A 27,539-nucleotide genomic window follows, 5' to 3' on the forward strand; every position below is an offset into this window, starting at 1 on the left:
TTGCTACCTTTGATGATTGATCAGGATGTTTTTGTGTCTATCACTATGTATCAGATGATAGAATCGAGTTTCTGGACTCTTCATGACTTTAAAATCAATAAAAGTTTGAAGTTGAAAGTTTTGTAGTTCTCTCTCAAGTAAATGTGTACATTCTATATTTTTTTGAATTTTTTGGGGTAAAATTAGAGTCACGTATGATTCAGCCTCGGGGGCTGAACCATACTCCAATCATACTTCCGTACCCGTATGACGTATGCGTATTGGTCACGAATGAAAAAAACTATGCCTGGCACAGTGGTTGCATCCACTGGTGGTACAGAGGTTCCTTCCACTCAGCCTCTTTCTCTTGCACACCGGGAAGCGTAGGTAGCGCAGACACAGTTTCTGGATGCCCTTTCCTCTATGCTCCAGGGTGCTTTCCGCCAGATAGGATAGGAGTTCAGCCAGTAGCTTACCACAACCATGGCGATGCATGTCATCCTGCTTCAACGTGTATCCACTTGCTTGGTACTATTTCTTTTTGTTTTTCCATAGTATGCTTATTAAGAAATGAAATGTTTTCCTACTGTTCAGTTACAGACAATGGGGACTAGGTCTAGCATTTGAGGGTGGACCCCCTTGCTTGGGGTTATGGGCATTAGTGACCCACAAGAGTGATGGCCTTTCTTTGAGAGGGACATCTGGAAATCACACCCCACCTGAGTACCCAAACATGGGACCAATCAAATGCACAGATTGCATACCGACCTAGGAACCATTCAAGAGAATGTTCCCTGAGCTTTGGGTGTGGGCTTGGCAGCATGCCAAGAGTAATGGAGATATAAGATAAGACGACAAACAAATGAGCTCAGTATGGCTCAATTATGACCTTAGAGTACGTCAATAGATAGTCTAAGCTGTTAGGAACCCGTGGGTGCGATCAGAATTGAATTCTGACAACTTTGAAATTTTAGGGTTTTTGGGAGTGACACGTGGCAGACTGCCACATGGAATCTGAGCTGGCAGGTCAGTCCACCTGTCCCACACATGTGGCAGCATGCATGGCAAGTGGCAGGGCATGCAGGCCAAGTGTTTGGCCCCAAATCTGGTAGATTTGGGGCAGGTTGTGGGCTGTCCTCTTTGGGACTGCAGCCCACCAAAAATCTGGGACAAGTGTCCACCTTCCACTCTAGGCCTGGGGAGGGGGGCTGAGCCTATAAAAGAAGGCCTCTCCCCTTCATTCCTCACATGAAAAAGAATCTGGGTGCAGCCAGCTTCTCCCCAGGCCATTCTCTCACGTCAGCAGCACATTCTCTCTCTACAGTTCCAGCCCCTCCTCTCCAGAAATCTGCCACCTCTCAGCTCTTCTGGAACAACAGCAGCATCCTCTCTCCTTCTCCTAGCCTGGAGCAGCCACAGCCCCTTTCTCTCTCCTGCTGCAGTCTTTCTCTCTCTACTGCAGAATTTCTCTCTCTACTGTTCCAGCCCATTTCCCTTGCAGAAATCTGCCTTTCTGTGCACCTCTGGAACAGCAGCAGCTCCTCTCTTACATCCCCTCCCTTGGGATCAGCATTGGCACTCTCTCTGTACAGCTATCACTCCATAAAAGCTTTCTCTCTCTAGCCTACAGGCTGTTTTTCTAAGCTGTTCTCATTCCAGCCCCATTTCCACACTCTCCTCACCCAAGGTAGCTTTAGAGGCATCAAGGACTTCATCTACAAAAGGGTCAAGTCACGAAGGAAGCCTGTATTGTCAAGTTTATCTCATTTACAGCACTATTTCATGTTGTTTCTACTATCTTTCTAGAAACTAGTGCTTGTCTCTAATGTTGGATGTAAGTGGTGATTGTTGCAGGCTTCTTCCTTGTGGATTGGGCAAGCCAAGAGTTGAAACCTGAGCTTGAAGTCCTCCTTTTTGTTGTCTACCTTGCACATATGCTCTTGAGTCTTGTATCCAGGTCCTAGGTTTTCACCGAGTTCATCAGTTTGGAAGGTGCATTGCACCTTGGTCTTGTATCTCCATTTTCAAGAATAAAGTGAGCTTGGATAAGGGGGGGCCCCGTCTTGGCCCCTCAATCATATTGCATTTTCCAATGATGTCACTTTGTTTTTAAGGTGTATAAGTCTTAATTCCAGCTTAATTGCAAACTCTTAAGTTCAAGTATATGTGTTTGGCAACTCGCAATCATCTCATTCAAACGCTTTTGCAAAATCCGTTGTCTGAATTGATAGAAAGCACCGAGTAGTTTACAATGTAGGATACCGCTCTTGCCCAGATGGGATAACAGATTGGTTAGCATATCACATTAGCCATTGTTGTGTAGGATAAGGGTAAGCAACCCGCACCCCAGCAAGGGGACCACTCAGACAGTCAGGATGTTTTGTCTGCTCCACGCAAAGGTTTTATTGCAGATGTCCGCCGTGCCTATGAGCATCAGTCCTCTGGACTGTTGCATGTACCCCAGCATGGGGATTATCTGGACTTAGATGATGCATTTCTTGTGCCACAGAGCACCTTCTTGCAAGATGTCAGGCCATCTTTTAGCTCACAGCTTTCTGCATCTATGCAGGCTGGGCCATCTCTTTTGGGCCGACCTGTTGGTGTGCATCCGATTAGTGCTCCTTTCATCACACCAGCGAGTATGCTTGGAGTTGGCTAGATGACCTATTGGATGAACTCAAGGGTGCTCAATTTTTCACTAAGATCGATTCGAGGTCCGGCTATCATCAGATTAGAATGAAAGCTGGGATGAGCACAAGACAACCTTTCACACAGAGAGGGGACTGTATGAGTTCAAGGTGATGCCTTTTGGATTGACCAATGCACTTGCTACCTTCCAGGCACTCACGAACAAGATTTTGCAGCCTCTCCTTTTCAAATATGTGCTGGTATTTTTTGATGACATCCTCATTTACAGCAAGGATAAGCAGGAGCACATCAGACATGTCAAGCAAGTGTTGGAAATTTTGAGGTTGCATCAGCTTTATGCTAAAGCCAGCAAATGCACTTTTATGGCAGAAGAGGTTGACTATCTTGGTCACATTGTGAGCAAGGATGGCATTCGAGTGGATCTGCAAAGGTGAAATGCATGAGGATTGGCCGCAGCCACGCAACCCTACTCAGTTGAGGGGATTTCTAGGTCTTGCTTCCTTGTATAGGCGCTTTATTCGCAAGTTTGCCAAGAGGACAGCCCCTCTGACATACCTTTTGAAGAAGGATGCTTTTATGTGGTCTACAGATGCTCATCTCAGCTTTGAAGACCTGAAATTCGCCCTCACTCATGCTCCTGTGTTCATATGCCCTGATTTTTCACGTACTTTCATTGTGGAGGCAGATGCCAGTGGCAAAGGATTAGGGGCTGTGCTAAGGCAGGAACACGGGGTAATTGCTTTTGAAAGCAGGAAATTGGATGCCCATGTGTATGATCAGGAGATGTTGGCTATCCTCCATGCTTTCGAAAAATGGCACCACTACCTGTACGGTGGCAAAATCAAGGTTAAGACAGATCATAGGACACTCAGGTATTTCCTTACGCAGCCCAACTTGTCAATGAAGCAGAAGAGGTGGCTGGCTAAGGTTCAGTCTTATGATTTCGCCGTTGAGTACAGGAAAGGGAAAGAAAACGTGGTTGCAGATGCCTTATCCTGTATGTGGGCTCACAATTTGTCTGCCATTTCTACTATCTACCACAGGAGTGGATTCATGGTATTCAGGAAGAATACATGCAGGAATTTAAGGCAGCTCCCATATTTGTGGAGTTACAGAGGCCATCGAGCTAGGGGCATGTTGAATTTAAGCTGCATAATAGGTTGTTGTGGTGCAAGGATAGAATTTATTTGGTGCCAGATTCAAAGTATCGACTGCTGGTCTTACAGGAAATGCACTCATCTCCTATGGCAGGACATGCGGGTATTACTAAGACATATGAAAAGGTCAAACAGAGCTTTATCTGGGATGGCTTGTGGCGGGATGCCTTGCCAATAGAATGAAGTGGACAGCCGGTTAATCACGGGTCTCTTGCAGCCATTACCTATTCCAGAAGGCAAATGGACTCACATTGCTATGGATTTCATCACAGTGGTTCCTTTCAGAGGGCAGGATTGGGATAGCATTTTTGTGGTGGTTGACAGAATGACAAAGCAGGCCCATTTCGTACCCACTAAGACCCGTTATTCAGCATCATAGGTTGCTTGACAGTTCATCGAGCATGTTTTTAAGCATCATGGCTTCCCTCGGGAGATTGTCAGCGACAGAGATGCAAAATTTATGGGTCACTTTTGGCAGGAGTTATTTACAGCAGTGGGTACTTCTCTTACACCTAGCATTGCTTACCACCCTGAGACGGATGGACAGTGAGAAAGGGTGAACAAATGGTTGGAGGAGTATTTGAGGCATTTCTGTCATGACACACAGAAGTCTTGGGATAAGTGGTTGGCACTTGCTGAATTTTGTTACAATAGTCCCAAGCACATCTCTATTGGCATGAGCCCGTTCGAGGCTATGTATGGATGCACAGTGGGTATGCCATCTTTAGTTGCAAACATGGCTGTGAGAAATCAGCAAGCAAGAAATGACTTGGAGAGTATGGATGCCCTTTTGCAATTGGCTAAAAAGAATATGCAGGATGCCCAAGCCAAGCAGAAGAAGTATGCGGACGAACACAGGAGGTATCTGTCTTTTGAAGAAGGGGATTATGCACTTACGCCTCCATAAGAACCGTTATGCCTCGCTGAAAGGTAACACCAACACAAAGCTTGCTCACAGGTATTACGGTCCCTACAGGATCATCTGCAAAGTTAGCGAGGTGGTGTATGAGTTGGAGCTACCCAGGACCTCCAAGATTCATAATGTTTTCCATGTGTCCTTGCCGAAGCCACATGTCGGACATCATGTCCAAGTCCTTCGTGAGCTACCACCTATGGATGAGGAGGGCCACATACTCTATGTTGCGGAGCGCATCATGGGTTTCAAGGATCACGTACTCCGAAGCAAAGTCTACAACGAGTATCTTATCAAGTGGTAGTGGCTTCTTGAGGATGAGAACTCATGGCAACCAAAGAGCATTGTCCAGGACAACCCCTATCTCCTACCGGGCTGATTATTATTTTGCTGTTTGCTGCACCTATTTAACAGCCCGCATATAAAGTGGGAAATAGGAGGAAATTAGGTGGGAAAAAAGAAGGGAAATTGGTGGTAAGATAGGAGAAAAAAGGGGGACTATATAAGTCAGCCCCTAATGATTTGTATGGTACTTTTTGATGTGACATCTAATCCTATCTACTCTCCTTCCTCCAACCTGCCTACGCTCACCTACTCTCTCTCTTTCTCTTCCCTACTCCCTCTCAATCTCTCCCTCTCTTTCCTACCTCATCCTCTCTCTCCTACCCCTTCTCCCCTTATCTTTCTCCCCTTCTGCTAGTCTATCCCCCTTCTCCAAATGTGCCCCTACCCCCTTTTCTACATTGCTGATGTATTTGTTGATATGCCATCCCAATTGCCTCCCAAGAGGGATATGGATCATGCCATTGTTCTAGAGCTTGGCAATAAGCTCATAAACAAAGCCCCATATCGTCTCTCTAAGGTTGAGCAGGAGAAAGTGGTAGTACAGGTGTGGGAATTGCTTGAGAAGAACTTCATCTCTCATAGCACTTCTCCTTTTGCCTCTCCGGTGCTTCTGGTGAAGAAGAGGAATGGATCATACCGCATGTGCATTAATTACAGGGATCTAAATAAGGCCACTATCAAGAACACGTTTCCAATCCCTAGGATAGATGACCTGTTGGATGAACTCAAGGGTGCTCAGTTTTTCACAAAGATAGATTTGAGGTCTGGTTACCATCAAATCAGGGTAAAAGAAGGAGATGAGCACAAGACCGCCTTTCGCACAGAACGGGGCTTGTATGAATTCAAGGTGATGCCTTTCAGATTGACTACTGTACCGGCCACCTTTCAAGCACTAATGAACAAGATATTACAGCCACTTCTTTTCAGATGCACGCTGGTTTTCTTTGACAATATCCTCATTTACAGCAAGGATAGACAAGAGCACATTAAGCATGTGAAGCAAGTGCTGGAAATTTTGAGGATGTATCAGCTTTATGCAAAGGCCAGCAAATGCACTTTTATGGTAAAGGAGGTTGAGTACCTGGGGCATATTGTGAGTAGATGTGGCATTTGGGTGGATCCTGCAAAAGTGAAATGCATCAAAGATTGGCCACAGCCACAAAATCCCACCTAGTTGAGGGGATTTTAAGGTCTTGCTTCCTTCTACAGGCGCTTTATTCGCAAATTTGCCAAGAGGGCAGCTCCTCTTTCTGACCTCTTGAAGAAGGATGGTTTTGGGTGGTCAAAGGAAGCACAATGCAGCTTTGAAGGCCTGAAATTTGCTTTCACTCATGTGCTTGCCTTGGTATGCCTTGAGTTTTCACGTCCTTTCATTGTGGAGGCAGATGCTAGTGGCAAAGGATTGGGGGCTGTTCTGAGGCAGGAACATGGGATAATAGTCTTTGAAAGCAAGAAGTTTGATGCTAGAGAACTAAATTTCCATGTTTATGATTAGGAGATGCTGGCTATCTTGCATACTTTGAAGAAATGGCACCACTATCTGTATGGAAGTAAAATTAAGGTGAAGATAGATCATAGGACACTCAGATTCTTCCTCACCCAGCCAAATTTGTCATATAATCAGAAGAGGTGGTTGGTTGCAGTAGAAAAGAGAAGGAAAATGTAGTTGCAGGTGCCTTGTCTAGGATGTGGGCTTGCAATTTGTCTGCTATCTCTACCATATATCAGGAGTGGATTCATGGCATTCAGGAAGAGTACATGCATAATTCTAAAGTAGCTCCCAAATTTTCAGATTTGCAGAAGCCTTCTAGTCAAGGTCATCTAGATTTCAAATTGCATAATGGGCTGTTGTGGTGCCAAGACATGATTTATTTAGTGCCAGACTCAAAATACCGCCAGCTGGTTTTGCACGAAATGCACTTCTCTCCCATGGCTGGACATGCATGTATCACTATAACATATGAAAGAATCAAACAGAGCTTTACCTGGGAAGGCATGTGGAGAGATGTGGTTAAATATGTGACTGAATGCTTGCCTTGCCAACATAATAAAGTGGACAGCAAGTTACCCGCATGCCTCTTGCCATTTCCCATTCCAGAGGGCAAATGGACTCACATAGCAATGGATTTCATCACAGGATTGCCTTCTACAGAGAGGGGATGAGACAATATCTTTGTTGTGGTGGATAGAATGACAAAACAGGCCCATTTCATACCCGCTAAGACCCGGTATTCAGCATCGCAGGTTGCTTGGCAATTCATTGAATATGTCTTTAAGCATCATGGTATCCCTCAGGAAATTGTCAATGACATAGATGCAAAGTTTATGGGTAACTTCTGGTAGGAGATATTTACAGCAGTGGGTACTTTGCTCACACCTAGCACTGCTTACCATCCTGAGACTGATGGACAGTCAGAAAGAGTGAACAAATGGGTGGAGGAATATTTGAGGCATTTTTGTCATGATACTTATAAGTCTTGGGATAAGTGGTTGTCACTTGCAGAATTTTGCTACAATAGTACCAAGCATCTCTCCATTGGCATGAGCCCGTTTGAGGCAATTTACGGATGCAAGGTCGGGATGCCTTCTTCAATTGGTGACATGGCTGTGAAAAATCAGCAAGCACGGAATGACTTGGAGAGGATGGATGCCTTTCTGCAGTTGGCAAAAAGGAATATGCAGGATGCCCAAGCCAAGCAGAAGAAATATGTAGATGAACGCATGAGATATTTGTCTTTCAAAGAGGGAGATTATGTGCAGTTGCGTCTCCATAAGAACCGTTATGCCCCACTGAAAGGTAATACCAACACAAAGCTTGCTCATAGGTATTACGGTCCCTACAGGATCATCTGCAAGGTTGGAGAGGTAGCATATCAGTTGGAGCTACCGAGTACCTCCAAGATCCATGATGTTTTCCATGTATCTTTGCTGAAACCACATGTTGGACAGCATGTCCATGTTCTTTTAGAGTCGCCACCTATGGATGAAGAGGGCCACATCCTCTATGTCCCGGAGCGCATCGTGGGTTTTAGAGACCGTGTACTCTGGAACAAGGCCTACGTAGAGTATCTTATCAAGTGGCGGGGACTCCTTGAGGATGAAAATTCATGGCAGTCAGAAAGCATTGTCCAGGACCACCCCTATCTCCTACCGGATTGATTAGTAGTTGCTGTTTGCTGCACTTTTGGACAGCCATGCTGTGAAATTTTGAGGGCAAAATTCTATGGGAATGGATGGCTATAATGAAGGGGGAAAAGGGGCCAAGTTAGAGGTCCTTTAGGTGGAAAAGGTGGAGAGACTATATAAGTCTCCATCCACTCCCTACTATGTACTTTTTGATGTGACATCTAATCCTATCTACTACCTCCTCCTTCCTCCTACGTGCTGCCTACTCTCTCTCTCTCTCTCCCAATCGCTCTCTCTCTCTCTCTCTCTCTCTCTCTCTCTCTCTCTCTCTACAGCCAAGTCAGTTTTGGGGTACAAAAAGAGCAATAAAGAATGCAAGAAAGGGCTACCATACAATGTTTGGTTTGATGCTGAGTGCAAGGCAGCTAGGAATGCACTAAAGGGGATCCCAATGGGGGATGAGAAAAGAGCAGCTGAGAAACAGCTCCATGCACTTACACGTAAAAAAAGACGTGCACATATTGTGAACAAGGAATGGACTGATGCAATTGATTTTATCAAGCATCCTAGAAGAGCATGGAAAGGAATTAAACAAAGGTCAAATGACATTATGGGAGATTTTACAGAAACACAGATGCTGGAATATGCTCAACAGCTCTACACACATCCCAAGGCTCGGCCCATGGTGAGCATACCTCTCAGCAGTAATACTCAGGGTCTTTTCTCATTGAAAGATGTACAAGATGGCCTCAAGAAAATGGTAAATGGAAAGGCAGCAGACACTCTACACCTAGTGGCTGAACTCATTAAGTGGACCAATGAGCACACGCAAAGGCACATAGCAATGGCACTAAATCAGGCTTTGATGAATGATTTCCCAACAGAATGGCAAGAGAATTGGATCAAACCAATCTACAAAGGGGGTGACTGCAATCAATTAACAAATTACAGAACAATTATGGTATGTTCCACTCTAGCCAAACTATATAGCACAATAGTAGAGGCAAAATTGAGTGCTTGGGCAGAGAAAGAAAATAAAAGAGCAATGGGACAAGCTGGTTTCAGACCAAAACACTGTACAGTGGATCACCTAGTCACTCTTCGAGTTTTGATGGAGGAAAGCCGCCTCAAGGGGAAGCCACTCTTCTGTTGTTTCATTGACTTTAAGAAGGCATTTGATACAGTGCCTAGGGATGTGCTATGGGAGAGAATGGAATGCATAGGGGTGCCCGAGGAAATAAGGTTTGCCGTCTTTAGACTTTATGAGAAAGTAAAATGTCAACTAAAATGTAAGGATGGGATGTCACAAGAGTTCTATAGTAATATGGGGGTAAAACAAGGATGTCCGCTCTCACCCACTTTGTTCGGCCTATGCATTGATAGACTTGAGGAGTTGGTGAATGAAGAAGCATGTAAAGATGAGTTATACAGCCCTCATCTAGCAGGTCTCGTGATTTGGTTGCTTCTTTACGCAGATGATGTGGTTGTTTTCACTGATAGTGAAAGTAAGATGCAAAAAATGATGGATATCTTCAGCATATTTTGTGCAGAGAGTGGGATGGCTATTAATGTCAACAAAACTAAACTCATGATAGTCAAGACTATACAGCCAAGCAGCGCCCTCCAAATCTTATATAAAGGACAACTTATTGAGACAGTGCACTCATTCAAATACTTGGGTATTGAAATCCCTGCCAATAATAGATGGAACAGCTGTGTGCAACGGAGACTTGATGCAGGATGGGCAAAATACTTCCAATTTGAAAATGAGTGCAACAATAGCAATACGAGAAGGTGGCAAGTACGAAATATGATCTTTGGGGCATATGTGATACAGACAGTACTCTACGGAGTAGAGGTATGGGGTGGGAGTATATCTCCATCAACGTGGAATGAGATAGAGAAAATGCAAAAGTCTTTCATTAGGAGGCACCTGGGCATCAAGGCTACTACACCATACTCTTTGTTACTCCTAGAGACAGGATGTATACCCATAGAGCTACATGCTCTGAAGAGAGTACTCAGATACATCACAAAGGTCAAGTGCATGGATAATGAAAGGCTACCAAAGAGAGCATGGAATGAAAGTCAGAAGCTTCAAAAGACAAACAAGGGCAAGATTTTGACATCCGGATGGGCACAGGACCTAAAAAAATGGTTCAAGAAGTGGGAAGTAGAAGAGTATTTAAACTACTCTTCAGAGGAGATTGATGAAGAGGCTTTTCATTATGACCTGCTGAATGCACTACACAGGAAATGGCAAACAGCAGAAAACAAAGATAAATTTGAGTACTATCGCACATATATCAACCCCGAATATTGGTCAATTTATATAGGAAGGGAGACAACAACGCAGAAGTACATATGTACACCTATAGCAGTGCATAAACGGAGGGCTTTAGCCTCACTTCGCACCCGATCACACCAGCTGCAAATAGAAACAGGGGGATGGAAAAAGATGCCAAGGGAGAGTAGAATATGCCAACTATGTGATCAAGGTATGGTTGAAACAGAAGAACACATGGTAATGATATGCCCTCACTATGCACACATTAGGGAAGAGTTCAATCACCTCCTTGAGGGACATAACAAACTGGCTGATTTGCTGCATAAAGGGTCACCTTCAGCTTTAGGAACATTTGTGTATAAGCTCTTCAAGCATAGGAATCCACCTGAATCCTAGAAGGTGGTTTCTCTTTCCACCCTCCCATCTTCGGGAGGAGCTTTCATGTACTTGTGATATTGTATTGCTCAGGTCCCATAGGCCGGTTTTGGTCTTCAGAGGACGATAATATATTCTTCTTCTTCTTCTTCTTCTCTCCCTCTACCCCTTTCCTCTCCCTCTTCCCCCCTCTCTCCCTCTCTCTCTCTCTCCCTTCTGCTCCTCTATCCCCCTTTCTCCAAATTTGTCCCTACCCCTTTTCTACACCATTGAATTGCTTATCTTCTCACACCGTGGTTGTTGTATTCATGGCATCTTCATCCCTATCATTTCTCCTCTCTTCTCTCCTCTCTCCTCTGAGAAGTTCTCAGGGAATGGATTCCCCACAAAGAAAAGACTTTGGGAGATCGTCTCAGGTGATCTTCACCTAATGATGTCCGCAAGCCAAAGGGATATTCGGCAACAAGATTACCAAAACCAATTCAAAGTTTCTTTAAGCTTGACACTCTGATTCCAAAGAAGATAGAGAAGAAGCTGTGCGATAACGACAGCTTTCAAGAGACATCTTATACAAAGAAAGAGGTGGTCTGAGGGGAGCCGCTCGCAACCTGCGCTGATCATAGAGAATAGAGGCCACATCATCTAACTTCAAGGACTTAGGAAAAAAGCCATCTCATTTTTCCTAAAGGACCCTAACTCTTCCAAGGACTTGAATGCCACCTCATTTTTCCTAAAGGATTCTAACTCTTCCAACCTTCTTAGCCTCTAAATTCAAAGAAGAAGATCGAAGATCAAAGATTGAAGCGAGGAGTTCGACATAGAAGAAAGCAAAAACCGCGGGATTGAAAGTGAAGATTGTGAATCAAAGAAAGCGAGAAGACAAATCCAAGGCCATTGAATAAATCCTAGGGAAGTGGCAATAATATTTTTCTCTCGATAAAGCTTTTTGCTTTATAAAATTTGAAAAATTCTCATTTTTAAATTGACGAGTCTAGAAAGAGATGAATTGATCAGGGAGAGAGAGGAAAGAGCTAGAAAGGAAAAGACGGTTATGGAAGAGGAAATACATAAAGAAGCACATAACGAAACTCAAGAGGATAACGTGGAAATGAAAGACAGAGATTACGGTGATTATGTCATCAAACTTAAAACTCCCGCAAGACAGCGAATAAAGGATGGAGAGCTTTCACTATGGACTCCATGTCAGTCCAAAGTTAGTGATCCAATCACATCCTCTGTACTGTCATGCTCTCTGACCTGGTAGAATCAGGCCACTCTAACCACATCCGAGACACCACTGTTTGTCGAAGAGCTGCATGCACTGCAAGAAGGCGCTCCAAAACAATATGCATGTATGCAAAGCGTGTCTTCGATGGCTGGACAATTTCCAAGTTGCTATGCTCCGTGAATATGGCCAAGGCCTTGGGCTTCTTCTTAAAGAAGGCTGCAATGGTACTAGCAGTCTGCATCACACTAGCAATCCAAGGGAGCCGATCGATGTCCTCCATGAGAAGGTCTAGGCAGTGTGAAGCACAAGGAGTCCATACAATGGAAGGAAACTCTGCCTCCACAAGCTCTCCCATCCTCACACAATTACTTGCATTGTCTGTAACAACTTGGACCACATTCTCAGGCCCTATCTCGATGATAGCTGCTCGGATATGCTGAAAAATGACTTCACTTGTAGTGCTAGCACCTCCTCGACCTGTATCAACAGCTTTCAGAAAATAGGTACCAAGGCATGAGGATACCAATATATTAATGATGCCCCTCCTCCTAACATCACTCCATCCATCAGACAGAATGCTACAACCAAATTTCTTCCATCCCTCCTTGATAGGATCAAGAGCTTTGTTAATTCTGCCTATCTCCTCCTCCAACATAGATGTCCTCATGGCACCATATGTCACACTTGTCCATGTATCTATAGCTCCCACAGCTGCCACTGCCTTGATCATCCTCTTCCACTGTGGTGTTTGTAGGACATTGAAAGCAAAATTGCATTCAATCACAGTCCTCCCAATTTCAATATCTACCAAACGCTGCCGCTCTTTTTGCCAAGACTGTGTGGACAATGCACCTGATAAAGTCCCCTGGTTCTTTTTCGAAGTAGCCATAGTGGTGGATGGTGGTGAGGATGTAGCAAAAGCAATGCCCTCTTTCCTAGCCCTCTTCTCTGCATGAGACGAACCAATAGCACTAGAGTCACTATCCATAGCATCATCAAGGTTGATAGTGTGAGACTCAGGCCCCAACAAATCCTCATCTTGCAAGGCAGCAGGCATGGTACTAGGTCCACCACAAAGTTTTGGATGATCTCTGATAACTTTCTGCGCAATCTCAAAAGGAACAGAAGTACATCCACCAATTCCCCTACCACCAAGTCCAGACACATGGAGAATAAGACGTGTCGCTGAGCTCACAAAAGGCTCGCCACAATAATTGCACTTCCACTCTTTGTTTCTTGACCCCGTTGCCACAGCGGGGTTAATCATAGTGGTATGGATCCCCCAAAGTGGATTTGGAGGTTTAGGCATGGTAAATCTCTGCTGCTGTGCTGTAATTCTCTGTTGCTATGCTGTAATTCTCTGCTGCTATGCTGTAATTCTCTGCTGCTATGACCTGCGACCTGTCATGTTGGCATGCACACGAGCATAATTCAATATAAATTTTGGGAGAAGTAGAACAAGCAAGTAAACTGCAATCTATAGACTAATTGTGTTGAGAAATGCACATGCCAAGCAAGCTGCAATAGAAGCTTCAAGGCTCAAGCATTAAGCAGTAACAAGTCTCATGCATAAGGCATAAGCAATGCTAGTATGGTGCTATGCAGCCCTAAGGAGGCCAAATTAATTAGGGCTTTCAGCCCATACTTTGCCCCCTTTAAATTTACTGTTATACTAGCAGGCTCTTATATGAAACAAGCCCAGAAGGGGGCCAACTTTCTTAGGGCTTTCAGGAATCAGCCCATAATTGCCCCAATTTTTTGGGAAAGGAGAAAGCAAGATGCAGAGTGGAGCCTTCAAGGCCTTCAAAAACAGCACTATATAACGAGATAAAAGAAGCAAACGATGCACAACGTGAACCTGAAGGCAGGCTGAGCTCCAACGTTGATGCTCGTCACCCAAACCAGCAGCAGGTGCCAAGATTGAACATACGGTAAATCCGTACAGGATACGGCAAGCCCGTACAATGTACGGCGAATCCGTACAGGGTACGGCGAATCCTGTACGGTAGGTCCGTACAATGTACGGCGAATCTTCAGCAGCTGTGCGGGAGAGGCAAAAAAGCGTACGGGGCACCGTGGTACGGATGGCATGTACGGAGTCCAGATGCGAAACGAAAGTGCTATTTGCAAAGTCTAAGGTTCCAAAACGTAGGGATTTTACAATTTATAAAAAATTTAGAGCGTGTCTAAACGTGTCTTAAGGTAAGACACGTGTCTTAAGTGTCTTAAGTGTCTTACAATAAGACACGAGTGTCTTAACAACCATGAATCAGTCAGAGCTTAAAGATAGAAAAGCTAGATGGGTTGAATTAATGCAAGAGTTTGATATCCAATTGACATATTTGAAGGAGAAGTTTAATGTGCTAGCAGACTCCCTTAGCCAAATGCCAATTGTTAATAAATTGAGTTTCACACAATTTCAAAATGATTTCAGAGTGGTTCCTTGACCTAGACCCTCGGCTTCTCTCCACTAAATGTTGAAGACTTTGGCTCTACGAGGGAGGATTCCCATTAGGTACTTGCAGTGGGACTTTGGAGAGTGAGAGTGGATTGACGCAGGGCATCGAAAGAAAAGCATTCCCTTCTTTCGCTACACGGTCAATAATGCCAGGAGATTTCAGCTTATTAGTAGAGGTTAGAGATCTTCTAGAGTTCCTCATTGGGAGGCATTTGATATCACTATGGATTTGCAGAGGTGCTTTTGGAAGACACCTTGAAAATCCCATAGGAATAGAAAGATCACTCTTTTCTTTTGGCTTTCTATCCATGGTAGGATTGCAGTGAACCTTTGGAGATCCAGATTCGGAGCCGACCCTACTTGTCCTCGTAGCCAAGATTTTCAGTCACTCTGTGCACTCCCCATTCTTTATGACATGGGGCTCAGTGGCTTGGCTTTCTCTTACAGGCCTTAGGTCTTCTATGAGAGACTTGACTCTTCTCGAGCCATTTCGATTCAACGTCATCAAGTTCTGTCACGGGGACGTGAAATTCTAAGTACTTTAATGTACTACAAGATCGTGACAACTTTGGTTTTAAAAGTCCAAGCATGGGCTTAATAATGTGTAATTAAACGCCTACATGAGTCATTCTTTGGTTGGGTACTTTGCTGATTTTATTTTGGAGCTTTGAAAAGCTTTGTGAATGCCATCTGGAAACCACTCAAAGAGAGTGCAGTTGGGGTGCAGTGTGATTGCATCTGGACAGCCAATGGAATTGCACTCAGAAAAGAGAATGCCTTTGGATTGAGTCTATGGGTTAAGTGTACTTATGTGATGGTGTTCTATGCTTGAAAGCCTTGCAAAGGCTCAGTGAATTGGGGCTGCGTGCGCAGTTGCAGGGAAGGTCTCCCAGATGAACTTGTAATCATTTCACAGTGAAATATAAAGAAATACCGAAAGGGGCGCCATGGTGTTTGGGGCCAATCGGGTGCACTTGTCTATGTTTGTTGAGCAGGGGCATTCTAGCCTCCATCCCTTTTTCAATGGTTTTGTTTGTGAACAAATGGGTAAATGCCAAATGGTGATCATGCAATGGTTAATGGTTGTGATATATGCTTTGTGAAAATAAGTGTTGAAGTGATTAAAGGTGCCAAGGGAGTGCTACATGAGTCATTCTTTGGTTGGGTACTTTGCTGATTTTATTTTGGATTCTGAAAAGCTTTGTGAATGCCATCTGGAAACCACTCAAAGAGAGTGCAGCTGGGGTGTAGTGTGATTGCATTTGGACAGCCAATGGAATTGCACTCGGAAAAGAGAATGCCTTTGGATTGAGCCTATCTGTTAAGTGCACTTATGTGATGGTGTTCTATGCTTAAAAGCCTTACGAAGGCTCAGTGAATTGGGGCTGCGTGCTCAGTTGCAGGGAAGGTCTCCCAGATGCAACTTCTAATCATTTCATTGTGAAATATAAAGAAATACCGAAAGGGGCGCCACGTTGTTTGGGGCCAATCGGGTGCACTTGTCTATGTTTGTTGAGCAGGGGCATTCTAGCCTCCATCCCTTTTTCAATGGTTTTGTTTGTGAACAAATGGGTAAATGCCAAATGGTGATCATGCAATGGTTAATGGTTGTGATATATGCTTTGTGAAAATAACTGTTGAAGTGATTAAAGGTTTAGTTCCAATGCCCTCTGAGTGATTAGAGGCCGGTTTCATTGGTTCCATTGTTGGGATACCACACACTTTTCCTCAAGAGGTGGGCCTCGGTAGTTTGGAAGAAGGATATCTTTGCTGCACTTTTTGACAGCTGAATATTACAACCATAAACATGGTTAGTACCCATGAGTAAGAGAGCTCCACAACTCCTCAAAGGAGAAGGCAGGAAAGCGTTAATAATCCAGCTAGTGTACAACTGCAGGGAGCACAACAAATGCCTTTTGAGCAGGCCACAATTGAAGCTACAACTTAGCTCAACGGTGATACTAGTGCTAGCAGTGAGTTAGATGATGCTACTATGTTGAATGCACAGCTTGTGAGTGCAGTGATTGCGTTGACTCAGCTGACTTAAAATTTGGCTGAGATTGTGCAAACAAATGCCAAGAAGAAGAAGAAATCAAGAAAGCACAAGCACGGAAAGAGTGAGTACACACATGCATCAGCTTCTCATGGCGGACCGCACACTCATGCATCAGTTTCCCATGATGGACAGCCATAAAAAATGACTCAGAAAGTGACTTCCAAGAGAGAGGAATCACCCAAAAGAGCACTTGAGAAAGAGGTACAAAAAGTACAGCTAGTGCAACAGTATGAGTAGCCAGCACAAGGCCTTGGTTTGGGTACTTCTACTTCTCAAAATAATAATGTGCAGTCCATAAATGTGGCTCAACCACATCAGTCATATTTGAGGCAGCAACCTGAATATTTTGGTACAGATTCTATCTTTGATGCTATGTTGATTTCACCGCCAACTGGGTATAAAAAGCAAGCCATGTATGACAATGTGGGAATGCAGCCAGGCATGCAAGCCACAGCATATGCTCCCATGCCTAATGTTCAGCCAAGCATGGCTCTCCCTAGTGAAGGGAATGTTGCAAAAATACAGCCATCTTTGGGACAGCCAATATCAAATGTATATAAAGAATTTAAGGATGGTGGTTCTCATGTCAAGTTTGAGACATATAATGGAGTACATGACAGGAACAAAGCCCTCACATTCCTTCAACAGTTTGATGCTGCATTTCTTGGGGGTTTGTTTACAGAAGCATCCAAGATGAGGAAGGTTGCCACATTTTTGAAAGGCAATGCACTTAAGTGGTACACCAACCTTATGCTTCATGGAGATGCACTTGCTACTTGGCTGGAATTTAAGCAAGTGCTCTCTTCTACTTGGCTTACTCTAACTTTTGAAGTTGAAGTACTTTCACAGTGGCATGACTTGTCATACAAACTTTGCAAGAATCTTGATGATTACACCCAGAGATTTTGGGATGTTTTGCTGCCGTTGAGCTCTTACAGGCATGTTTCTTTGAAAGAGCAAATAGAGAGGTACTGTTGTGGATTGCCTAGTGAGCTAGGTGATTATTGCATCAAAACCAAGGTGGGTTCTATGACTCAATTAATTGAGAATGCATATGCATGGATGCAGGAGAAGAATATGGGCTTTATGGATAACAAGAAAGAAGACAGCAAACGGGTTGCCAAACACCAGGATAAGGACATCAAATCTGAAAATAAAAATTATGGCAAACAGCCGTTTCGAAAGGGAGGAAAAGCCCAATTCAAAGTTGGTCAAAGGCGTGGATAGCCTAATAAACAGTCCCGTACCAAGTTATTTGATGAAGAGAAAAAGTCACTCATGGAGCAAAACAAATGTTTTATATGCAAAGGAGAGGGACACCGCTCTTATGATTGCCCATCCAAGAAAAGAGACAGGTCCGATGATGATAAGAATGGTGATAAACAGGTTGATCGGAAGGGCAAAAGGCCTAAACCTTCCGCAAGACTTCTTCTAGATGTGATTGGGAGTTTGCCACATGCAAATGATGAAGAGGAAACGAAAAAGACTGAGATGTGCAGAGCATGGAGAAAAATCAGAAAGCAGAATTGTTTGTTTTTCTTTGATTCTGGGGCAAAGGCGAATTTCATAACTCCTGATATGGCAGGAAGGCTTGGTATCAAGCTTGAGGAAATGGGGCCATCCGGCATGTGTGATATGGCCAACCTTGAACTCAACTCACCTGTCACTCCTATCATTGGTAAGTTTGATATGGCAGGAAGGCTTGGTATCAAGCTTGAGGAAATAGGGCCATTCGGCATGTGTGATATGGCCAACCTCGAACTCAACACACCTGTCACTCCTATCATTGGTAAGTTGAGGATGCATATCCAGGGATATCAGGATGCAGAGGACTTCTACATTATGTCTTTGCCAGAGTGTGATGCTTTGCTTGGGATGCCTTGGATGTACAGGGTGGGGGCTGATGTGCAGATGAGAAACAAAAAGATTTCTTTAACTCATAGATGCAAAAATCATGTACTTGATGTAAAGTTGAAAGGGGAGTCCATCCCTGTAGTTTCAGCTTCTTGTATTTCCAATGTAATAAAGCATCATATTTCAGCGTACTTGATTTTTGTCAAAGAGGACAACCAACCAAGTCAGGAAGGCTCTACTCTTTCTGCTTTAGATAGAGAAAGGGTTGCTTTTATTTCAGATTTTTCGGATTGTTTCTCATATGCACTTCCTCAAGAATTACCTCCCAAGAGGCCAGAGGATCATCAAATTGATATAATTCCAGGAAGCTCACTGCCTAATATACCTCCCTATCGTGTCAGTAAGGCACAACAGGAAGAGATAATGTCACAAGTGAAGGAACTCTTAGAAAAGGAATTAATACAGCCAAGTAATTCTCCTTACAGTTCCCTTGTGTTGCTTGTGCAAAAGAAGGATGGCAGTTGGAGAATGTGTATTGATTATAGGGCTTTGAATAAAGTCACAATTAAGAACCGTTTTCCAATTCCACGCATTGATGATATATTGGATCGGTTGGAAGGTTCCTCAATGTTCAGTCGTATAGACCTTAAAAGTGGATACCATCAGATAAGGATACGGCTTGAAGATTTCTACAAGACTGCCTTCCGTACTTTATTTGGCTTATATGAGTTCCTTGTGATGCATTTTGGTTTGACTAATGCACCTTCCACTTTCAATAGAATGATGGACATAATTTTTAGAGCACACAGAAAGTTTGTGGGCACTTTCTTCGATGACATCATTGTGTTTTCTAAAAATGAGCAGGAGCACAGGAAACACCTCACTATTGTGTTTCAAGAGTTGAAAAGACACAAGCTGTTAATAAACACCAAGAAAAGTGAGTTCTTTATGCCTGAGATTCATTTTCTCGGTCTTATAGTATCAAAGGATGGATCCTGCAAAAGTTGAGGCCATAAGGAGTTGGCCAATTCTGAAACATCTGCATGAAGTCAGAAGCTTCCTTGGGTTGTGTTCATACTATCGGAGGTTTATAAAGTACTTTGCAGAAATTGCTTCTCCCTTGCATGCTTTACAGAAGAAAGCTGTACCATCCCCACCAAAGGAAAATGCAGCTTTTGAAGAGCTGAAGTAAAAGTTGTGTTCTGAACCCGTTATTATCTTGCCAGAACTTGCAAAACCCTTTGCTGTAACTTGTGATGCATGTGGGAACAGCATAGGAGGCACTTTGATGCAGGATGGTAGAGTGGTTGCATATGAGAGTAGAGTTCTCAAAGATGCTGAATTGTACTTGCAGACATATGAGAAGGAAATGTTAGCAGTGATATATGCTTTGACCACATGGAAACATTAGCTTCTTGGAGCTGATTTTTATGTGTAGACAGATCATGAGTCACTTAGATATTTTCTCATGCAGAGAAAATTATCTGAAAAGCACATGAGATGGGCTAACTTCCTCTCAATGTTTCATTTTAAAATTGTACTGTGCCGGGTAACAAAAATGTCATGGTGGCTGATGCACTTTCTAGGAAACCACAACCTGAAGCAGTCTCCAAGAAACCCAGTGTTTCAGCAGTGAGCATTGCTTACAACAATGTGTTAGATGTGATGAAAGATCAGTATGTTAATGATGCTGATTTTTCAACTATTTATGATCTGCTTTCTGATGGTCAAAGGCATGATCATTATATGTTGAAAGAGGGTTTTATTTTGATGCATGGACGACTTTGTGTCACTGATCAGATGCGATAGAAAGTCATAATGGAGAGTCATGCTGCTCCATATGCAGGACATAGGGGAATTACAGTAACAATTACAGCAGTGGAGCAATACTTTTATTGGCCATCTTTGAGGAAAGATGTGGAAGAATATGTGAGAACATGCATGGTTTGTCAGAAAGTAAAGTTTGACAGGCAGAAGGCACTTGGGTTGTTACATCCTTTGCCAATCCGGATAGACCATGGCAAAGCATAGCTATGGATTTTGTGTTTTATCTTCCACGTACTCCTACTAGACATGATGGATTGTGGACAATAATTTGTAGGTTTAGCAAACAAGCCCACTTTGTGCCAGTAAGAAAGAAAATTATAGCAGATCAAATGGCCAAATTGTTTCTGCAGCATGTCTTTAAGTATCATGGGATGCTTGAATCCATAATCAGTGATAGAGATCTGAGGATGACCAGTCTCTTTTGGAGAGGGCTGTTTGAAAATATGGGCACTACGCTGAATTTTTCATCATCTTTTCACCATCAGTCTGATGGACAATCGGAGCAGGAAAACTCTACCATCTTGGATATGTTTAAATGCTATGTCTCAGACCACTCCCATTATTTGCCTTTGCTAGAATATGCTAATAATAATACGGTGCACACATCCACAGGTAAAGAACCTTTTGAAATAGTGGAAGGTGCCAGGAAGGTACCTCCCATTTTGCATACAAAAGAGAAAATCTTCGAAGCTGATCGTTTTGTGGAAATCCTTGAAGAGGCTTACAAGAAGATCAAATATGCCTTGCAAAGAAGTCAGGACAAGCAGAAAAGAGCAGCAGATAAGCACCGCAGGGATTGGTATTCACAGAGTGTGATTGGGTTTTGCTGCGTTTTCAGAAGGCAAGGCTGAAAAATAAAAAAGGCAAGGAAAGGTTGTACACAAATCTGAACATGCGTTACTATGGTCCTTTCCAGGTTTCTGAAAAGATAAACGAGGTAGCTTACAAGCTGAAGTTGCCTCCGCATTGGAAGATACATAATGCCTTTCATGTGAGCTTGTTAAAGCAATATCATGGAGATGTTCCCGAGGATTTACTTGATGAGGTAGAGCCTGAAGTGGAAGAACATGATTAACTTCTGGTCCCAGAGCAGATTCTGGCACACAGAGATAGAAACCTCAAGGGTAAAGTTATTCGTCGCTACTTGGTAAAATTTCAAAATTACCCGTCACTTGATGCGAAATGGATGGAGGAAGGTGAACTGGTAGATTCATCTGGGATATTGCTCCTTTACCTTGATGCTTTTCAGTTAGAGCCGACTGCGGTCCAGGCTCCTACAGGTAGTTCAACAGAGCGAGTGTCTGGAGCATTGCCTGGTGTTCGAGAGGGGAGTAGCACCTCCACTTCCTCAGTATAGATGGGCTCAACGTGATTTTATGAGGTCACTTGATGACACTGTATGTTTCATCCGAGATACTGAGTTGACAGTATTTGTGTTGTGAGACTTCATGATATTGATGCATCTTGACTATTGATCGCTGAGGATCACATTGAATGGATGCATGCCTCTCCTAGTCATATTTTCACTGTCTCTGTATACTATAGCTGCGGTTTTCTTGTATACTCTTTTATGCTATATTTCATGGTCGCTCTTGTGTTTTGGGGCAGCAAACTGTTTTCACTGTCTCTGTATACTATAGCTGCGGCTTTCTTGTATACTCTTTTATGCTATATTTCATGGTCGCTCTTGTGTTTTGGGGCAGCAAACTGTGGTTTGCTGTTTCAAGAGAGGGGTATGTCACGGGGGCGTGAAATTCTAAGTACTTTAATGTACTACAAGACCGTGACAACTCTAGTTTTTAAAGTCCAAGCGTGGGCTTAATAATGTGTAATTAAATGCGGCATGGTGCCTAGCAGATAAGCGTAATTAATCCCTAGGCCCAAAGGCATTCCAAGTAATTGAAAGATTGGTTGTTGGGAAATGATGATGTGGCATTTTTAATGGGCCTCCTAGAGGGCCATGTACCTTCAGTGGCCCCCCTAGAGTTCTAGGTGGCTCTAGTGTCTTCTACATGCTCCTTTGCCATTCCTGGACCTTCCTGGGCCTTTTAAACTTCACATGTGTGGTTTTCTCTCTCATCTTCTACCTTTGTTGAGATTTTGGACTGGTTTTTCAGCCTCCTTCAGCTGAATTCCGTTTTTCTTCATAACTTCTCACCCGTTTGGATTCCTCGACCTCCGTTCTGCCTCCCCTTCGCAGTGATATGCTTTTCCCTCCGTGCGTTTGGTACAACGGGTAGAGCTGAGCACTTCTTTTGCTGGTCGAATTTGCAAAAGTGGATTTTTTTGGACCTTTTTGCTTCTACAGCCTCTTGGGTCTCTCCTCTTGCAAAGCTACAGCTTTCTGTTGAATTTTGAGTGGTCCCACGCGCTGGTTGACTGGTTTTTCTCAGTTTTGGAGAACTTTATGGCGATGAAACTTCTCTAAAACCTTCTCAATGCATTCCTCTCTGAAGCACGCTTCTTTTGAGCCCAAGAACTCCCACTTCTTCGCGACAGAAGTGCTTCTTTTCACATTTTTCAGTGGAATTCTTGCTGGTCGGCTCTTGTAAATGCTCTTTCTTCATGCCTTTGCACTCCTCTTTGGCTTAGAATGCAATTGGGCATTGGCTACTATGTCCTCTTGGTGATTGAGGACTTGGTTCGAGTTTTCGGGGCTTGGTGAGTTGTGATTTTGCTGTTGCAATTTCTTTTTGCCATAAGCTATTGGTTGGCCTCGTGTGCCGCCTCTTTCTTGGTTCACAGGTGCCAAGGGAGTGCTACATGAGTCATTCTTTGGTCGGGTACTTTGCTGATTTTATTTTGGAGCTTTGAAAAGCTTTGTGAATGCCATCTGGAAACCACTCAAAGAGAGTGCAGCTGGGGTGTAGTGTGATTGCATTTGGACAGCCAATGGAATTGCACTCGGAAAAGAGAATATTTTTGGATTGAGCCTATCTGTTAAGTGCACTTATGTGATGGTGTTCTATGCTTAAAAGCCTTACGAAGGCTCAATGAATTGGGGCTGCGTGCTCAGTTGCAGGGAAGGTCTCCCAGATGCAACTTATAATCATTTCATTGTGAAATATAAAGAAATACCAAAAGGGACGCCAAATTGTTTGGGGCCAATCGGGTGCACTTGTCTATGTTTGTTGAGCAGGGGCATTCTAGCCTCCATCCCTTTTTCAGTGGTTTTGCTTGTGAACAAATGGGTAAATGCCAAATGGTGATCATGCAATGGTTAATGGTTGTGATATATGCTTTGTGAGCTGTAAATAACTGTTGAAGTGATTAAAGGTTTAGTTCCAATGCCCTTTGAGTTATTAGAGGCCGGTTTCAGGTTGAGTCCTGTTCTTTGGATGTGGTACCACACCTTCCTTTTGCAGTCGTACATGCCTTTGTGGATACCTCTTGGGAGATACTAGCGAGCATAGCAGCCTGGCATATCTGGAGAGCTAGATGCAAAGAGGCATTGTAGGGAACTCTGGTTCATCCCTTGCATACATTGGCTAGTATTTGGACAGACACCATACATACCTTGATGGCCATATGGACGAGTATGCAGGGAGACTCCCGTGGAGCCTCAACTAGGAGGGCTTATTTCTTCAGGGAATGGAAGGATTCTCCTTTCTTTACTGAGACTCTTACAGGGTTGAGGTGGCACTTTCAGCCTCAGTCTTCGTTTTTTTCCACCTCATGTTGAGGGGGTTTATTTATCCTCATGGTTTCATGATGTATTCCGCTTTGAGCTTGCTCTCGCGGGTTTTTTTGTCTAACTTAATAGAAGTCTCTTTTTGGAAAAATAAAATAAAATTTTCTAGAGTCCTTAAAAAGAAAATGTAAGTTTGATCCTTACTTTTTTTGAAATATGAAAAGTAATAATGAAGAGGGATCCAACTAATCAAGAGGCTTTCACTGGGGAGTCACATGGAAATGGTGACACACCATAGGTTGGTTATAAAGGACTCAAATGGAAAAAATATACTATTGAAGATGGCTGCCTGCTCTACAAAGGTAGCTAATTTAACAGCCATTTTTGGAGAGTTGTGTTCATGAGGTTGGAAACTTCTTTGAATATGAGCACTTCGGATCATCCACAGAGTGATGGTCAAATTGAAAGGGTCAATCAGGTCATTGAGGATATACTTCGAGCATATGTAAGTAAACGGCAAACTAATTGGGAGCAATATTTACCCATATTAGAATTTGCATATAATAGTGCTAGATATTCAGCTACAGGTTTAGTCCATTCATGATGATGTATGGATTTCAACCTAGAGCCCCAGTGGCAGTGGGAGTTGAAAAAGAGAAGGTCCAAGCAGCCAAAGACTTTCTTGAGGATATGAATCAGATGCTTAAGTTGGCTAAAGATAGCATAAGAAGAGCTTAGGATGGAGCACGAGCACGAAGTTACGCAAACCCCCACTGTAGAAGGTTGGAGTTTGAAGTAAATGAGGAAGTCGATCTCAGGGTACTTGAATCTTCAGTGAATCTTCAGAATCTCTAAAGATAGGTAAGCCTAGGTATTGTGGACCATTCACAATGCTTAAAAGAATTGGAGAACTTGCTTACAAATTAGCCTTACCTGAGAGATGTAGTAAACATCCAGTTTTTCATGCTAGTAGGCTAAAAAGGAAGTTAGGAGATGATGATGATCTCATTGGAAATGAAGTCCTAGTTGAACTCATTGAACCTGCGTCTTTACCACAGTCCTAGTTGAACTCATTGAACCTGCGTCTTTACCACACCAGAAATAATTTTAGATAGACAACATACAATATGGTAAGAATGGTTAAGTGGAAAGATAGACCTGAAGAGAGTTCAACATGGGAAAGGGTAAGCAATCTCCAGAGGAGGTTTTCCAATTTTATTTTCGAGGATGTAAACCATTCTTAAGGGGAAGGGAATGTTACGTCAGTCATAATTACGGAAGCTTGAGGCTTGGTTATGATGAGGCAGGAGACCAAGAGGGCTTGACTGCACTTGCAGTTAATGGGGCTTTGGTTAGTGTGACTAGGTTTGGTTGTAGAAGGTTCTAGGTGTGATTGAGAGATTCATGGAGATGGTGGCATGATTATAGGATCTTGGTGGCTTCTAATATGACATCATCTATGATGTTCACTGGATGTATCTTGGTGCCTATATATTAGGCTCTCCACTCTTTAATAAACACTCTCCATTTGCTTCATTCCATTGTCTTCTTGCTATTGTTCCATCATGTGGTATCAGAGCCACGTCTACCCTCCTTGAGCCCTCTTTGAGTGCCATGTGATCATCTTTTTCCAAAATGAAGGATTTCTTTCCTCTCTTCCCACGTTTTTTCCTTAGTCTTGTTCTCCTCATTCTCTGAGTCATTATTAACGCCCTTTGAGATCAAGCATCTCCATGTTGGGGCGAATCCCTGGCTAGGAGGAATTAGGGAATAGTCGCTTCCTCTGCCCGTGCCGACACATCTTCAACTAAGAATTTTTGTGTGTGTGGTCAGTAATGGTTCTTTGCCATGGATAGTTCATCCTTAAATGATTGTTAGTCCTTTGTTTGAGGTTTTACCTTGTTGGACCCATGGGGATTTCCATACATAGTCATTGTCTAATCCTCCAGTTGTAAACCAAGAGTCCTAGGAGTGAGTCACAGGTTGGGACCTTGCCACATGATGGTGGGCCAGCCATGGAGCATCCCATGTACTACTTTTGAGGGATGAGGTCATCAATTTGTAGTCAAGCTGGAGCCAGTGCTTTAGACGGCATCGAATTTAGCCATGTGACATTCATTTTATTAATAAAAATGTGCACACACGTGCCTAGGCCTAGGGGCAATAGGAAGGGAAGGTTGTATTATGGTGCATTGAATGGTAGATGCATGGGTCATAGGCTAAGGGTAGGTGTAAATGGGAAGATGGAACTTGAGTGACAAGGGACATTAATAAAAGAGTGTCTCCCTTTCATTGTGAATCTCATGTAGCATGCTATTTATCTTGCATTCATCCGCCATCTCTCACCCACCTTGCATGTAGGTCGAAATAGAAACAAGTACTCTCACGAGGGCGCTCTTCCCCATTGGAGGACCAATGGCATTCAAATTCTGCATGCATTGCATACATTTGCATTCTCGATAAGGCTGTTTCTTCACGGTTTGATTATCCACAAGTTCATGATATTTACAAAGAGGCTTTTCAGTTGAGGTTATCAAGCTGATTAGAACCCGAGGGGATGTCATGAAGCTGTAAATATTCCAAGTAAAGTACAAAGTTGACCTTTTATTTGACCATAGTTAAAGAGTTTCTTATTTATTTTAGTTATGGTCAAAGAGTTCTTTTAATTAGTCAAAGCATTGACTTTTGTCAAAGACACTTGACTTTGGTCAAGAAGGCTTGTTTTCGATCAGGGAGATTCGGTTTAGACCAAGAGGGTTGACTTTAGTCAATGAAGATATTCCAATCTCGGATGGAGAGATTCAGTTATAATCAAGATGCCACGACAATTGGTCAAAGCTCCTTTATTATGGTCAAAGAGGGTCGACCTCTGTTAGCCAGAGAATTAATGTTTGACGTGCGCTTTGGTTTGCTTGGTGTAGATGTCTACAAAGACTAGGATTAGTCTAGATATTAATTTTGTAGTGATGTGCTTCATTAAATTGTTGTAGGTATCAAGAGGGGTCAAAACGCCCTATTTTTATGGAGGTAAGGAAGAAGCAAAGTGACCATGGGAGTTGGAATGCTCAGAAAGACTCAACCCATGGCTTGAGTTTATGGAATAGTCCCCGTGTATGAGCAAGGAGGATTAGCTCGATGACATGAATTATGCCCTCTGAATGCTCAACGTGAAGATTTGGTTTATCCATAAACCTTTGTGGGAGATTGTAGAAGGCGATGAACAGAAGTGAAAGGTCAAGTACACCACTGACCTCACACAAGCCCTCGATGCTATTGCCAAGAAGTTGCCTCAGGAGATGAGAAAGGACATACAATGCAAATAGTGAACCAATGAACCAGGATTCACAAAAAGTATGTAGACAAAATGGGGATGGTAAGCTCATCTCTATTTGTATGGCTTTGTATCATACTTTATTGTTTTACATATTATACTTATTTGCTTCTTTCAATGGTCTTTAATATTCTCAACATTCTTGATCCCAAAAATGGAGATGTTGAGCAGTCTGCTGGCTGCTCCTGCTGCCCTCCTTCCCTCCCTCCCTCCCCTCCTTGCTTCTCCTCCCTCCCCTCCCTCGCTGCTGCAGCCCCCCCTGCGCACTGCCTCCTCCACCCCCGCGCGCAGCCTCTTCCCTCCCCTCCGTCCCTCCGCCTCCC

General features: G+C 43.3%; 2 protein-coding genes across 4 annotated transcripts in view; one reads left to right on the plus strand and one right to left on the minus strand.

Annotated features, from left to right (window-relative positions):
* LOC147903266 (uncharacterized) overlaps window positions 1-27,539 on the plus strand; it is an 87,093-nt gene that overhangs the window by 10,707 nt on the left and 48,847 nt on the right. The gene's annotated exons all lie outside the window — the stretch shown is intronic.
* LOC147903267 (uncharacterized) lies at window positions 11,977-13,337 on the minus strand. Its single transcript, XM_087402096.1, is given in 1 exon segment — window positions 11,977-13,337. A coding segment is annotated over 1 exon segment (1,350 nt). The 5' UTR covers window positions 13,327-13,337.

Source organism: Dipteris shenzhenensis, chromosome 3, assembly GCF_047967505.1.
Source record: "Dipteris shenzhenensis isolate YYH24624 ecotype China chromosome 3, Dip_SZ_1.0, whole genome shotgun sequence".
NCBI classification, from domain to species: Eukaryota; Viridiplantae; Streptophyta; class Polypodiopsida; order Gleicheniales; family Dipteridaceae; genus Dipteris; species Dipteris shenzhenensis.